The 15571-nt window shown below is 49.5% G+C and overlaps 1 protein-coding gene across 2 annotated transcripts in view; it reads right to left on the bottom strand.

Annotated features, from left to right (window-relative positions):
- Nucleotides 1-9957: 9957 nt before the first annotated feature.
- Nucleotides 9958-15571, bottom strand: part of SAMD4A (sterile alpha motif domain containing 4A) — a 213297-nt gene continuing 207683 nt past the window's right edge. For both annotated transcript variants that reach the window (XM_015407504.1, XM_015407505.1), the window contains one exon: nucleotides 9958-10590. In XM_015407504.1, the coding sequence (XP_015262990.1) occupies nucleotides 10562-10590 (29 nt within the window). In that variant the 3' untranslated portion in view covers nucleotides 9958-10561. The remainder of the gene's footprint in view (nucleotides 10591-15571) is intronic.

Below are 15571 nucleotides of genomic sequence, written 5' to 3'. Positions count from 1 at the left end.
TATTATATATATATATACTCAAGCAAGCTGAAATCACAAGGGTGTTTCACCGGTAATAACAAGTTGAAAACTGTACAATTGCAAAGAACAGCATCTCCAAACATTTAAGTGTCTCTCCCCCCCCCTTCTTTTTTCTTCGTTTTCTTCTGCATAACCAGAAAGCGGATACATGTAAACAAACATGCTATTTCCATATATGACCAAATTTTTTTTTCTTCCTTTTAAAAAATATGCATTGCTCGGCAACATTAACTAGGCAAAAATATTTCTTTGTGCACTAATTTTATACTGGGGAAATACACCCCCCCCCCTTGGAAGAAATATTAAAAACAACCCCCTCCCCTCCCCCAGAGGTCAAGGCTAAACGCATGCATGTATGATAGAGGGAGTTTTATTTCCGTTTTTTCTCGCCGGTACCTGGCATGCAACAGAATGGAATCCAAGCTCCCCCCCCCATTTGCTTAAAATAGGCATAAATACACAAGGATTATATATTAATATAAGGGAGGAAGGATTCTGTTTTTAACATTTATTAACATTCCTGTTCGTTTTTTCCCCCTTGCAATTCCTCCCAGAGGAATACACATTCACCTTTTAAGTAAAGATTAAGGGAATACATAAAAAATAAAACTCGGGTTGTTGGTTTTTTTGCAAATTTCAATGACTTGTATATAAAACCAACTTTCGTGTGATCGTAGCGGTGTGCAAATTATACTCTACAAGATCCTACCCTTCCACGTCATGAAATGAGGCACATCCAGGAAATCTGGAAGACTGGGGGTGGGGGAAGGCCGCTGGGTCTGTGGGCTTCCCTGGATGTCACGAGAGACACGGAGGGGGCTGTTCTTCCACACTGTTTCCCCTCCCATGCACACACATGAGTAACATGCAAACAAACACGACATCATTGGGCTGTTGTGGAGTTATGCGCAAAGACGCCATTATCACATGTTGCATTCATCTGGATGTGTCGATGAAGGGGGGGGAGAAACATGGAGGGGGAAAGCGGCTCTGTGTCTCTCGCGACATCGAGTCGAGCCCCCCCCCAACCATGGGGAGAGGAAGTTGACAAGAGAAGCATTTACCACTGGCTGAAAAACAGGTTCGGGTGCCCTAAGGCAGGGCCCTACAGGCAGAACACAGATCGCTGGCTCAACCCATTTGGAACTGCCATAGATCGGTAGGTCCCTCGTCAATGGTGAGAACTGCTGGAGCAGGGGTGCCAGCTCTCGATTGGGAAATTCCTGCATTATTTTTTTTGGGGGGTGGAGCCGCTGGGCAGGTGGATTATAATGCCATAGAGTCCACCCTTCAAAGTGGCCATTTTGTCCATGGGAACTGATCTCGGTCAACTGGAGATCAGTTGTAAAAGCGGGAGATCCCCGGGCCCCGCCTGGAGGGTTGCGCATAGAACAACACAGTCAAAAACTGTAACACTGTGCCCCAAAACATTCTTATATTAACAGTGTGGTACTCTAAATAACCATTCCGTTCCATTCCAAAGACACCAACGTGAATAGTCCAGTACAGTTCAACAAAACAGCCGATAAATGCCCACAAAACTACGAGGCGTAACAGTTGATATCGATGTCCACGAAACGCAGTTGCTAAGAGGTGTGGCGACGGACCACCCAGGTTACCCACCCGTTTCCTTTCCGGACTTTGTCGGGCCACCTCCAGTGATGGCGCACCGAGCTCTACATATTTCTCTTGACTGGATACAGCGGGCTATATCTATTATCTAAACTGTTAATATAAGAATATTTTGAATCGAGTGTCAAGTATTTTTGGGTACAGTGTTACAGTTTTTGACTGTGTTGTTATATGCACAACCTTCTTTGCTGTACTTCCATTTATTTATTCTAAACTACCTGGAGGTTAGCAAACCGATGCCGGAGAGAGGAGGGACTTCCTCTGTACTCTTAGGACAACAGGTAGATATAGAGAGACCTCCCAGTTGGAATGGGTGGGATTACAGAAACAACCGGGGAGGCGTTTATATAATGCAAAGGTATTACATTGGAATTTATATAAATATCCACAAAGTGAAATACAATATTTAAAGTGCTACATACATATGTTCATAGAAAAATCATCTAGTAGTTCATACATAAGAATTAAGAGAATCACAATATATATTGACGAAGCTTCCGGCCTGTGTCTTCGTTTCGATCCTGAGGAAGACACAAGCCGGAAGCTTCGTCAATATATATTGTGATTCTCTTAATTCTTATGTATGAACTACTACCGTCCACCCAGCGGTTCGAAAGCTTTGGCGAGTAGATAAAATGGGTACCACTCCTTAGGGTGGGCACACTTGACACCCTGTGGGGAAGTGTTAGCCGACAAACAGAAGGTCCATGCGTAAGCTCAAAAGCTGAGAGAGATCTACGCAGCATCGAAAAGCCTGCAATGGGCCATTCCGGCCAGACGGTGGCAGTGGTGCGCTGTGACCGAGAAAAAATGCTGACGACATCAAGCGACGCCGATAATGCTGCCGGAATACGTCTGATGTTTACAGCTGACCAAAACTCCCTGTCGACTGCGACGTGTGTGTGATAAAAAATGATATATGTTGTCCTCCCTTACCCCCATCATTGTTAGTCCCGTGTCAACACATGGGTAACTGTAAATCACTCAGAGCCGGCAACTCTGCAAGGATTGAGTGATCAATAAATTGAAAGATTATTATTATTATTACTAGATGATTTTTCTATGAACATATGTGTGTAGCACTTTAAATATTGTATTTCACTTTGTGGATATTTATATAAATTCCAATGTAATACCTTTGCATTATATAAACGTCTCCTCTGTTGTTTCTGTAATCCCATCCTTAGGACAACAGGTGTCATTTGCACAAAACTGGCAGCAGATGACAGCTCAACAGAAAAGCTTGTTTTCCTCTCTCTCTCTCTCTCTGCCAGGAGAGGAAATAGTTCTGAGATCTGGAGCGGTTCCTATGTGCCTCACTGCTACCAAAACAAATTGCCCGGTGCCAGGTATACTCGGGGGTAAAAGCCAGCCGGTCCGAGCCGGTACTAAGCGCCAGTAGGAAAGCGGTTGAAGTAGCCTCTCCCTAATTCTACTTCAACCCTTCCTCCCAAGATCAGAGAATGCGCACCAGAAAGAAATTTTAAGTTACTTTCGCCCTTGGGTACCCTTCATGCATCATGACCACCAACAGCTTGGTCAGGCTTCAGACACTTGGTCCAATTTCCCACAAGCAGCTGTGCCGCCCTCGCTCTTCTGTTTCCCCTGCTTGCATCAGTCGATTCCACACTATTCACTGTGTGGCCCCCCGATTTCCCCCACGTCTTCTCGAGCTCAAAAAACAAGGATTGAGAAGACGCAGGGGGAAATGGGGAGAGCTGCAGGTCAAAATGCAGCCGCGCGGCGAATACTGTGAAATTAACCGATGCAAGCAGGGGAAATGGAAGAGCGACGGCGGCACAGCTGCTTTTGGGGGCGTCAGGCTTCATTTCAGAGGACAGTCGTATAGGACTGCGGCAGAACAACTAAATCAGAGTTCCAGGAGCACCTTACGGGCCAAGAATTTTGGGAGTATAAGCTTCTGAGAGTCAAAGCTCCCTTTGTAAGACCTCAGTTGTCTGACAAAGGGAACTTTGACGCTCAGAAGCTTATACCCTGAAGGTCCTGTTGATCTCCAAGGTGCTGCCGGACTCAAATCTAGTTTCCAGACACTTGTGAGGCTCTGAGTTCAATACAGAAATCTGCCTGAAAGACTTACTCCGGGCCTTGTTTGCCAAGCACATAGCCTTCTCTTGGTCCTTCCATTCAGTTAGAGCCGGCAAGACTCGGTCATAGACCGGAAGCTCTGGTTGAGCAGGGGGTAGGCCTGAAACCTATGTGGAGATCTACGGAGACCACAGAAGCCCTTCTGTTCCCAGCATTCTCTCTGGAGCAGTGGGCTGAGTCTCACCGAACAAAAAGGGACTCAAGGTAAAGGAGACGGTCACGATACTGGAACAGTCCATCCCAAGAGGACCAGATTTCTACAGCAAAGCTCGCAGGCGTATGCGTGCACTTATGCGATCCGGCTTTGCCTGAAACGTTGTTGGTGCCTTGGGAAATCCAAATGGCATCCTGACGAGGCCAGCATCCATCGGCCAGTTCTGTCAAAGAAGCTCTGAGAAGGCTTTAAAGGGCAGCCACAAAATCTTTTGCCTGAAGCCGCTGCCACATATTACTTCATGGCTCCCCTTGTTTTGGCGCACCATTTTTTAAAATTCCTGTAGATGGCCAAAGGGGGTCATGCTCGGATTTGTGGCCTCACACAAGACTTGGCCCCTGCAGTGGAAAGAGAAAGCAAAGGGGCCTTGGAAGTTCTGGTTCCGTTCTTGTAACGGGGTGCAAACAGCTATCAAGCTCCCCAAATCCCTTTCCGTTCCCTTGTCAACTGCTATCCCCCCAAAAGTTTCCAGACAGAAAACCAGCAGCAACTTTTTTCTTCTTCTCCCCCACACCAGCGTGGAGTATAGCTTTGCTCGTGTTTTCCCATCTGACAACTGTAATAAACAACTAAACGAAGACGGGGGGGGGGGGGGGGGGGGACCCACAACCACCAGTATAAGAATTTCATACATAATAATCGCATAGTAAAGATAGCCTCTCTGGCAGAGTAGGCCGAAACCACCAGCTCAACAGCACTCTTGTAATGAGTGCGAGAAATAGGGGAGGGGGTAAAGAAAGCAGGACACACATTTCTAGATAACCCGCGGCACCCCACGCTATCGTATAACTGCTTATTTAAAAAAAAAAGAGGGGGGATTGGTAGATTAAAAAAAAGGAAGGCACTGCCACTGTGTTGTAGTACTACACATTCGACTTCAACAGTTCTCCCCCCCCCCGGTATAAATAGATTTAATTTTATTTTAGATCTGTTTTTGTTTCCTTTTAAATCTGTCTTTTCTACCTGCAGTCGATACAGGACTCAAAAAGGGATTTTGGCTTCTTAAAATCTGGAGCCCCCTTTCGATTCTACAAGAAACAGCAATACACACACAAGAAGATCATGTACCTAGTGGGGGGGGCGAAGCGCTCTTATTACAAAGGAGGGAGAGAGGAAAAAAAGAATTACATGGGTGTTAATATCGGGATTTTTTTTATCATGGTTACCAGCCATAGCAAGTTATATATCATATATATATATCCAAAATAATATATCTTAATAATCAGATCACCTCTGTTTTCTATATTTAGCGAAGGAATAAATAAAAGTTTCTGATTTTGTAAATACTCTGAGGGTCGTCTTCCTTCCTTCCTTCCCCTCCCCAGAAAAGACTCCCACACAAGCAGCGCCACACAGTTTTGTAGACTACGAAACACCAAAGATAACCTTTTCTCAATATCTCTGTCCAGTTCCCACACTGCCTTCCTCAATGCGAACCCTGGCGACAATCCGCTGAGCTGGTCCTCCGCGCTAGCTGCTTTGCGACGAATGGGGTTTGCGCATGCGCAAACCCCATTCGTCGCAAAACAGCTTGCGCAGGCGGCCGGCTTGGCACACTGCGCCCCTCCCGTCAAGTCCTTTCCAAATCACTTTCCAAAAACCTTCCCCTCCTCAGCCAGATTCCTCCCTTAACGCCTCTCAAATACATGCTGCTTCTTTTCGTTGTCGCCCTGCGTTCTGGTTAAATGCGAAATCTAGAATCAAAAATTGTATTTTGGCACTTTTGTTTATGTCTTTTTAAAAAAAAGACTTTTAAAATGCTGCATCTCAAATGCGTTTTACATATATCTTCTCGGTCTACGGGTGTAGTTGCGAAGGGACAGCCGTTTCCCGCTCTCCCGTTCCACCTTCCACGCTAACTACAGGAGGGGGAACTCATAGGAGACATTTGGCACTAAGTTACCGTCTTTGATCAGACGCAGAGAACTTGAATTCTTCTCCCTGATGAAAAACTGATTGACAGATGCATTGCTGGCGTCAGGGGAGAATATTTTATTGCACCTAACTCTGCAGATTTGTCTGGAGCAGGGGCGGGAGCGAATGCTTTCTTAACCATTCCTTGGGTACATCCACAGCACATATTTAAACCAGCTGCCATGTTGGATGAACGGTCATGGCTCCGAACTGGGGGACTCTGGGAACTGTAGTTTTGTGATGAAGCCGAGGGAGGATACGCAACAGTGAAAGCTCAAAACTGTTGTGTCCGGTAGGGTTCCCATCTGCCCGCTTATGGCGGGAGACCTCCCGCCAATTGCAGCCCTTGTCAGACGATGCTCAGCTAATTGGCGGGTGGAAACGGGGGCCAAGAGAAGGGGCACAATAGTCCTGGGGAGTATTTTTTTTTAAAAAAAACATAAGCCCACGTCTACTTACAGGAAGTTCTGATCCTTACCACAGAGTTTCTGGCAATTGCTAGAGCTACCTTTTCCACTTCTGGGTAGCTCTAGGAATCGCCAGGAACTCTATGGCGAGAACCTCCAGCAAGTGCAGAGGTCTTATTTTTCTTTTCAGTTTTCTTCCCGAGACACTGCCCCCTGATAACCTGCCTCCAGAATAGTCTCTGGGAATTATTCAGGTAGGTGAATCACGTTAGTTTGAAACCAGCCTCAAACCGATTTAAATCTGTCGTACAAACCTCACAAGGATTACTCAGCACTTCCACTGAACTACAGCCCCCCAGTTCTTTGACAATTGAAACTGATTCCAAACTAGCTTAATACCTGTAGTGTGGAGAGACCCAGTGTTCGGTGCTGTCGCACATGGCCAAGGATTGTCCTTGGGGTGGTGGGGTGCTCTTTCCAGGGAGAAGGTGGGAAACTGGACGGGCAGACCGCACAAACCACAACACGACGCCTCCATGTTTGTGACGCCGCAGCTAGTTGTCTGGGACGGGTGGATCCCAGCCTGGCTGACGTACGGTGCCTTCCTGAACTGCTACAACCAGGGCCCTAAAAATGGTGCCCGGGCTTCTGAAATCAAAGCTGTCTGGATGAGCCAGGTATTGTATCATCTACCAGTAGGATGTCATTCACCATTAACGCGGTCCTCTCGAACGACATAACCCACCCCCTGTCTTCCTATCGGAGAGTGCACTGCATACAGAGGTCATTTCGGGGGGGATCGCAGTTCCCCCGGGTGAGGTACAGGGGGCAGGGCACATGACGAAGCCCCCCCCCACTTCCGGCCGCCCTGCTTCCGGCCCTCATTCAGCCAGGAGGAGGCAGGAGAAGAGGGAGAGTAAGTTGCTTTCTCCCTGCCTCTCCCCACCCCTGCCTGCCTGGGGCCAGGGAGGGCCTTTGCGGGGCTTCCTTGCACTCCCGCCGGCCTTGCAGGTCCACCGCCGGGCCCCTCATGGGGCTCGGCAGTGGAGCTGCAAGGCTGGTGGTGGCGGCCGGGACCGTTGGGGGCGGGGTGTGTGGCCTTATGACACACTTCCGGTGATGTCAGGGGGTGTGGCATATGCGAATGAGTTATGCTAATGAGTCCCCCCTAGCTCTTTTTCTACGAAACGACCCCTGACTGCATAGACACGAAGCCGCAGAGAAGTGTTGGCAGGTGGCTGAGGAGACCTGTGAGGCGAATGACCTTTTTATGCCTCTAGGCCTTTCCTAGAGAACTCCGTCCCAAGTCTCTAGAGCCCGCCGCTCCTGGCTCAGCCCACGCAAATCCCCCTGGTTCCACACCTGAGCCTCCAAAGCTCTCGTGTGACCCCCACTCGCTTTCAGGTTTATACAACAAGTGCCTTCAAAGGCATGGCAGACGTGTGCATTTCGCTTGGGCCCGGCTGGCGTCATGGCCGAAAGCGAGCTGGCCTCCGAGGACGTGGGACCCAGGCTGTTCCCTCCGAAACCTTTCCGGTGACACACCCCACGGGAATGACCTTGCCTGTGCATGGGGGGGGGGAAGCGGCCAGGCTAGCCGCTCGCTTCCCCTCCTGGCCTCAAGCACGGCCCTTCGTCTGCCAAGGCCCGGAGAAAGGTAGCAGTGTCTCCCCTCCAACACAAACACTCCACGGAACAGGCTCCCTATTTAGGCCGCCGCGCGACGCTTTGCTTAGCCTCCATTCCGGCCTGGCTCTTTGGCACGAGGAAGGGCCCGTTCTCTCCTCCTAACAGCCGGGCCTCCTCTGGTTACCTCACCGGGCCGGAAAACACCCAGGAGTCTTTTCCTCGCATGTGCTTTGATTGGCTTGAAGGACGGAATAACCCCAAATCCTAAACACGCTTACGGGAAGTAGGTTTCACCGGTTCCAGAGGAACTTCCCCATCAAGATACCCGCTATCACTCAGTTCCTACTTGGAAGTAAGGGCTCCCCCCCCCCTTCCAAGGTTACCACAGCGATGTGGGAGTCACAGCTCCTTCTCAAGCCGCTCTGGTAACACCGAGATCATGTCGCAGGCGTCTCTGACGTGGCTACCGCCCACATGCGCCACAGCGGCTTCTGCATTGCTGAGGTAATGTAGGAAACCAGCCCCCCAAGGAACCCTGAAATGAGTAGGCTCAAGGAGGGGGGGTGTTTGTCTTTGGGAAGGCTCTTCGGAGTTCATCTCTCACGTCCTGTCTCTAGAACGCATGGAACCTGCCTGCGGCCTCTGAGGAATTCCCAGTGGCCTGTGCGAGAGGAGAGTCACGGGGCCTTATCATGTTGCTAGCCCAAGTCATTCGAAGCCAAGGCGTTCCCGTCCCCCATGGGGTTCAGACGGTCCTTCCGTTTTAAGGCCGCTCCTCCAGTGGAGGCCCGCACTGAACAAACAGAGCTTGTGCCGCAAGAGATGTGCATGTACGGAGACGTACCACGCTCTCCAACCCTTTTCTGCCACCAAATTTTAATTCAGCACCAGAAGTTCAGGGCTGCCTGCGCCTCCTGGGCTGGACCTTCACAGATTCCCTCCTGCTAAAGTTCTCACTTTCCCCCGATGCAAGAAGCCTTCCCTGTTTCAAGAGAACCCCCGCCACGGACCTGTTCTTTAGCGCCGCATGCGATGTGCACGGGGGAAACGCCGCACAAAGCTTTGCGTTCTGCGGTTTGTTTCTTTCGCACACGGCTGGTTTTGTGTTACAACACCAAACCAAGAACATGGAAATCCACTCCCACCCCCCAAGTGGACATGCCTCAGCTCTCCTTGATAGACTCGGGTAAGATGCCCCCTTCCTCCTAAGATGCGGGCCCAGAGGTGTAAAGCCCGGATACGACACCTTTTACATACCCCCCCTCTCTCAAGCACGCACAAAATAAAAGGAACAGGACTTTCTCAGCATCGTCCTTCCGACGTGGCTCTGTCTGCTCGGCGACTTTCTCGTGCCCTTTGCTGGCACCCCATTCCGCCCCCCCTCCCCCGCTTGGAAAGTCGAAAAAAGGAGAGGGGAAAAGTCACAAGCGCCCCAGGGCCCTCTAGAAGCGATAGCCTGGCAGTTATTTGAGAAAATGCAAACCCTGCTGCTTATTAAGACACACGAAAAACACACACACACACGCGCACACACACACACAGATACCATGCAAGTGATCCTTTGCGGCAGCAAGAGGAGACGCAAACCGTTACGGCCCAGCTTCTTGAAAACAGGCGCCGGGAAAGTGTTCTCTGACCGGACCGCGGAGCCGCGAGCCGCTCCCCTCCCCTCAAAGGCTGCCCCCACAGTTTTCCCACTTCTTCCGGCAGCGTCTTTGTCCCAGTTTGTCCCAGCCACTGAGTTTCCGTCAGATGTGTCATCCACACGCACACGTACATTATTGTAAGGGGACCCCACCGCCGAGCACCAGGAGTGGGAGGGTCGGTGGGACGGGTTTGACAACTCCTGTGGGGTGGAGGGTCCGGAGGGGTGGGGGCTGGCCCACCCCGGCAGTCTGACTGAGTCATGCCACGGTACGAGAAAGAGAGCGGCGTGCCCGGAACGTGGGGCAAACTCTCTTCAACCCGCCTTCGTGTAAACAGTGCACAAAATCCGAATTTTCACTTCACTGAAGGGAAGACGGTTTGGCCTGGTTCGTTTCCTGTTTCTTGACACACGCACACGCACCCTTAAATCACAGCAGCTCCAAATCCTGGTTTCTTGAACGTCGACGAAACGCAGGACGTATTTACAGTCAAGTGCGGAGCTCCCTTCCTTTTGGATCGCGCTTCCGTGATGTACTCGAAAAAGTCCGTTTCTTCATAAACCGGGGTTTCGTTGGCTGGTTCCCCACTGGAGATTTCTTCTTGCCTATCCACTAGACCCTAAGATACCTGCCCTTAGATGCCGTAAGATACTGCCGGGATGTAGGGGAACTCTCCCGTTTCTGCCATCGCCCCAAATATATCCTCTCCTCCGCGTGTGCAAGAAACCCAGTAATTCTTGGAATCCGTTTCTGACATTAACTGTAAGATAAGCAAACCTTTACGGACGTGGAAACGGAGATGGGTTAACGAGGCGGGGAGACAGAGGGGAAGGACGGGGGGTGGGGAGGGAAGGAAATGGAAAAGTCACAAAACATCTCCGGGGACCCTCAGCGCAAGGAGGGGGGTGGGATTCATTGCCCAGTTTGCCACTGGTCCAGCCGCGGTCGCTCCGTCACGGCCGGCGGTCTCGCTGCAGACCCCTCCCCGTCATCTAGATGGTCGAGGTTCTGTCAACGCCATCTGCAAGATTTTGAAGGTAGTTAGAAAAGGACCGTGCCCCTCGGGCGTGCCGCAGGATGGCTTGGGTGGGGTAAAGGCCGTGAGAGGAGTCATCCATCCAGGAGCCCCCTCCCCAATAAACCGGGTAAAGTAGATAGGAACATTAAGAGCATCAGAAGAGCCCTGTGGGATAAGACCAGTGGTCCGTCTAGTCCAGCATCCTATATCTAGGGCCTTCTCAGTGGCAGCTCCATACTGGTGGGACGAGCTCCCAGAGGACAGCAGGGCCCTGCGGGACCTTCTACAGTTCTGCTGGGCCTGCAAGACGGAGCTCTTCCACCAGGCTTTCGACTAGGAGCCGCCACTGAACGAGTTACTGAACATCTATTACTGGCACTTTCTTTGGGATACTTGTCTAGTCATACGGGGCCAACGACAACGATCGCCACCTGCACTTTATCGTTTGTATTTAATCTGCACTTTATATTTTATTGTTAGAATTTTATCCGTTTTTATTGTAAATTATTATTGTACGCCACCTTGAGCCTGCTTGTCAGGCAAGGCGGGATAGAAATCGAAATAAATAAATAAATAAATAAATAAATAAAATATCACACAATGGCCAACCAGCAGCGCTGACAAACAGGGCCTAGAGGCCAAGACCTTTCCCTAAAACTGGTCTTCAGAGGCTTACTGCCTCTGAACATGGAGTTTCCCTTTAGTCAGCCACTGATGGGCCTATTGTCCATGAACCTGTCTGACCCCCTTTAAAGCTATCTGTGCTACTAACAGAAGAGATTGGATTTATACACCGCCCTTCACTATCCGAAGGAGTCTCAGAGTGGCTTACAATCTCCTTCCCCTCCCCACAACAGACACCCTGTGAGGTAGGTGGGGCTGAGAGAGCTCTCTCGAGGACCGCTCGTGAGAGAACAGCGCCGAGAGAACTTGTGACTGACCCAAGGTCACACCAGCAGCTGCATGTGGAGGAGTGGGGAATCAAACCCGGTTCTCCCAGATTCGAATCACTGCTCCTAACCACTACACCAAACTGGCTCTCTCCTTTACCCAAGTACTCCGTTTTGTCTTTCCTAAACTTAGGTAAAAAGGGAAAGGTTTCCCTTGCTTGAAAGCCAGTTGAATCCAACTCTACGGGGTGTGCTCATCTCTGTTTCCAAGCTGAAGAGCCAGCGCTGTCCACAGACGTTTCTGTGGTCACATGGCCAGCACACAAATACCTTCCCGCCGAACCTATCTATCTACTTTATCTATTTATCCCACTGCACGATACCTATTTATCTACTTGCAATTCCTTGTTTTCGAACTGAACTTATTCCCCTTATTTCAATTTCACTGGGTGCCTGAGTTCTATTATTATTTTGTTTCATACATACTCACCTTATTTCTATACTGTGCGTAATTCTAGGAACTTCCATCATGTTCCCTATTAGCCATCTTTCACCCCCCTAAACAGAAAAGACCCATCTCCTTTAGCCTTTTCTCATAGGAAAAGAAGTACATCTTCACCCAAAGAGTGATTAACAGATGGAATTCACTGCCACAGGAGGTAGTGGCAGCTACAAGCATGGACGGCTTCAAAAGGGAACTAGATAAACATATGGAGCAGAGGTCCATCAGTGGCTATTAGCCACAAGGTATAGATAAGAACTCTTGGTCTGGGGCAAGGGATGCTCTGTATTCTTGGTGCTTGTGGGGGGCAACATTGGGAAGGCTTCTGGTGTCCTGGCCCCACTGGTGGACCTCCTGGTGGCATCTGGTATTTCTGGCCACTGTGTGACACAGAGTGTTGGACTGGGTGGGCCATTGGCCTGATCCGACATGGGCTTCTCTTATGTTCTTATGTAAAGTACTCCAGTCCCTTAAGCGTCTGCACTTTTCCCAGCCCTGCAGTGTCCTTTTCGAGACATGGTGACCGGAACGCTACACAGCATTCCAAATGACATTTATACAATTTTGAGAGGGTAGCTGGTTTGGCCTGCGGTAGAACACTCAGATTCGAGTCCAGTAGCGTCTCAGAGACCCACAAGAAGAAGAAGAGGAGATTGGATTTATACCCCGCCCTTCACTACCCAAAGGAGTCTCAGAGCGGCTTACAAACTCCTTCCCCTTCCCCTCCCCACAACAGACACCCTGTGAGGTAGGTGGGGCTGAGAGCTCTGACAGAAACTGCTCTTTTTCAAGAACAGCTGTGCCAGAACTATGGCTTGCCCAAGGTCACCCAGCAGGTGCAAGTGGAGGAGTGGGGAACCAAACCTGGTCCTCCCAGATTAGAGTCCATGCTCTTAACCACTACACCAAATCCTCAGGACTGCATGCCGATGTGTACGTAACAGTTTACCTATCACGATGCATGCAGGTAGCATGCATTTTTTTTTCCAGCGCTAGGCCATGTTTGTGATGGCAAATAACGTGAAACGTTGGCTGTTTCAAAAGGCAGGGAAAGACAGGCTACCTGAAGGAGTCTCAGAGTGGCTTACAATCTCTTTTCCCTTCCCGTCCCCACAACAGACACCCTGTCAGAGGGAGGTGGGGCTGAGAGAGCTCTTTCCAGAACTGCCCGTGAGAGAACAGCTCGGAGAGAACTTGTGCCTGACCCAAGGTCACACCAGCAGCTGCATGGGGAGGGGTGGGGAATCAAACCCGCTACTCCCAGATTAGAGTCCATGCTCTTAACCACTACACCAAACTGGCTCTCAAACTGGCACAGGGAGCTTTGACTCAACAACAAATACCTTTTATTGGCATAAAATATTAAACAGTTGCCATTGGGGTAAAACAATCCTATAAAATTTGTGGATAATAAATAACTTCTAAAAGCATTACAAGGTATGGCTATTTATATAAGCTTAAAATTATAGCAAGATAAAATTTGCCCAACCGCAGAACCTTGAATTAAATTATGCAACTCGTTGATCTCAATTAGAATGATCAGGGACATTTTTCCGTTTTATAAGAGCATAAAAGAACTTGGCAGTCAATTCAATAATCTCCGAATCCCGGGAAGTAAGGAGGTAGTGTAGCTTGCTTCCATCCGGTTGGCATGCAACCTTGCTAAGGGGGACTTCCAGAAATTTTGCTCGAATGTCATTTAGCAGGTTACAGCGTAAAAGTACATGCTCAACTGTTTCTAGTTCTCTCTTATTGCATCCGCAATATCTAATTGCATAAGGGATTTTCTTATATCTCCCCTCAAGAATGGCGGAGGGGAGAACATTGAACCGTGCTAGCATGTAAGCTCTGCACAATTGCGGTGATATCAGGGAGAAAAAATATTGTGGTGGAAGGGAGCTTTGACTCTTGAATGCTTATACCCTGAATATCTCGTTGGTCTCGAAGGTACTGCTGGATTTGAACCGAACTATTTCTGTGTGATAAGTGTGGTCGAGTCACAAAGTGTGGTCAAGTCACTTCCGACTTAACAGTGGGCCCCTAAGAACAGAAGAACATTATAGAGGCAATACTGATCCACACCAGCAGGTGGCGATGTATCACAGCAAGCCCCCCCACCCCCGGGGAAATTAGTCTGTATCCCTACCGCATCCTCTGTGTGGATACACCTTTAAAGATAAAGCAGGGTTTAGTCTCCTTAAATGTTTAAGTTATTATTCTCCTGCTCCCCTGGTTCGGATCAGAGGTGTGAAAGGGGGCCAAAAAAAAAGGGGGGGGGGGGGGGCTGCAGGCTGGCTCCCTGGTTTTCATTCCAAGGGTTATCTCCAATAAAGGTAGTGAACGTTTTGGGGAGCGCCGAAAAGAAACGACTCCTGTGGAATGTTTTCTCTTTTGGAATGTGACCGTGGTGTCGTCTCCTGCCAGGCAGATATCTCTTTTGGAACGTGAAGCGCTTCTGAGGGCTTAGATATGTAGCGTGCAGATATTTAGGTAAGACCATCTACAGCATTACTGCACACATTTTCGCCCAGTTCGGTGTAGTGGCTAGGAGTGCGGTCTCTAATCTGGGAGAACCAGGTTTGCTTCCCCACAGGCAGCTGCTGGTGTGACCTTGGGTCAGTCACAAGTTCTCTCGGAGCTGTTCTCTCAGGAGCCATTCTAAAGAGAGCTCTCTCATCCCCGCCTACCTCACAGGGTGTCTGTTGTGGGGAGAGGAAGGGGAAGGAGTTTGTAAGCCGCTCTGAGACTCCTTCGGGTAGTGAAGGGTGGGATATAAATCCAATCTCTTCCTCTTCTACTTCTTTGATGGAAGAAATTAAGATACACGTGCTAAGGTAGCACAGAGCGTAGCAACTGGCGTCTCTCTATCCACAGTTCTGCCTGTTCAAAACATTCCCCCCCCCCATGGAATCACAGCCGACTTATGGTGTCCCTGCAGGATTTTCAAGACAAGAAGAAGAGATTGGATTCGTACCCCGCCCTTCAGTACCCGAAGGAGTCTCAGAGCGGCTCACAATCCCTTCCCCTCCCCACAGCAGACACCCTGTTAGGGAGCTGGGGCTGAGAGAGCTCTGAGAGAACTGCTGCTGAGAGAACAGCTCTGAGAGAACTTGTGACTGACCCAAAGTCACACTAGCAGCTGCATGTGGAGGAGTGGGGACTCAAACCCGGTTCTCCCAGATTAGAGTCCGCGCACTGAACCACTACGCCAAACTGGCGTTCAGAGGTGCTTTGCCATTTCCTGCCTCTGTATTGTGACCCTGGACTTCCTCAGTGGTCTCCCACCCAAGAACTACCCAAGACTGGCCCTGCTCAGCTTCCGAGATCTGACAAGACTGGCCTTTCCTGGCCCTCGAAGCCAGGGCATTATAATCGTGTGCTATTATCCATCTGCCCATCCATCATCCATCCATCCATTCCTCATCTGTCTGTGTATCCATCATCCATCCATCCATCCATCCATCCATCCATCTCTATCTATCTCTATCTATCTATCTCTATCTATCTATCTCTATCTATCTATCTCTATCTATCTCTATCTATCTCTATCTATCTCTATCCATCCATCATCTATCTATCTATCTATCTATCT

This window comes from Gekko japonicus, unplaced genomic scaffold (genome assembly GCF_001447785.1).
Source record: "Gekko japonicus isolate JY-2015 unplaced genomic scaffold, Gekko_japonicus_V1.1 scaffold790, whole genome shotgun sequence".
Lineage (NCBI taxonomy): Eukaryota > Metazoa > Chordata > Lepidosauria > Squamata > Gekkonidae > Gekko > Gekko japonicus.
Note: the sequence above shows the minus strand (reverse complement) of the source record. Positions and strands in the feature narration are given on the sequence as shown.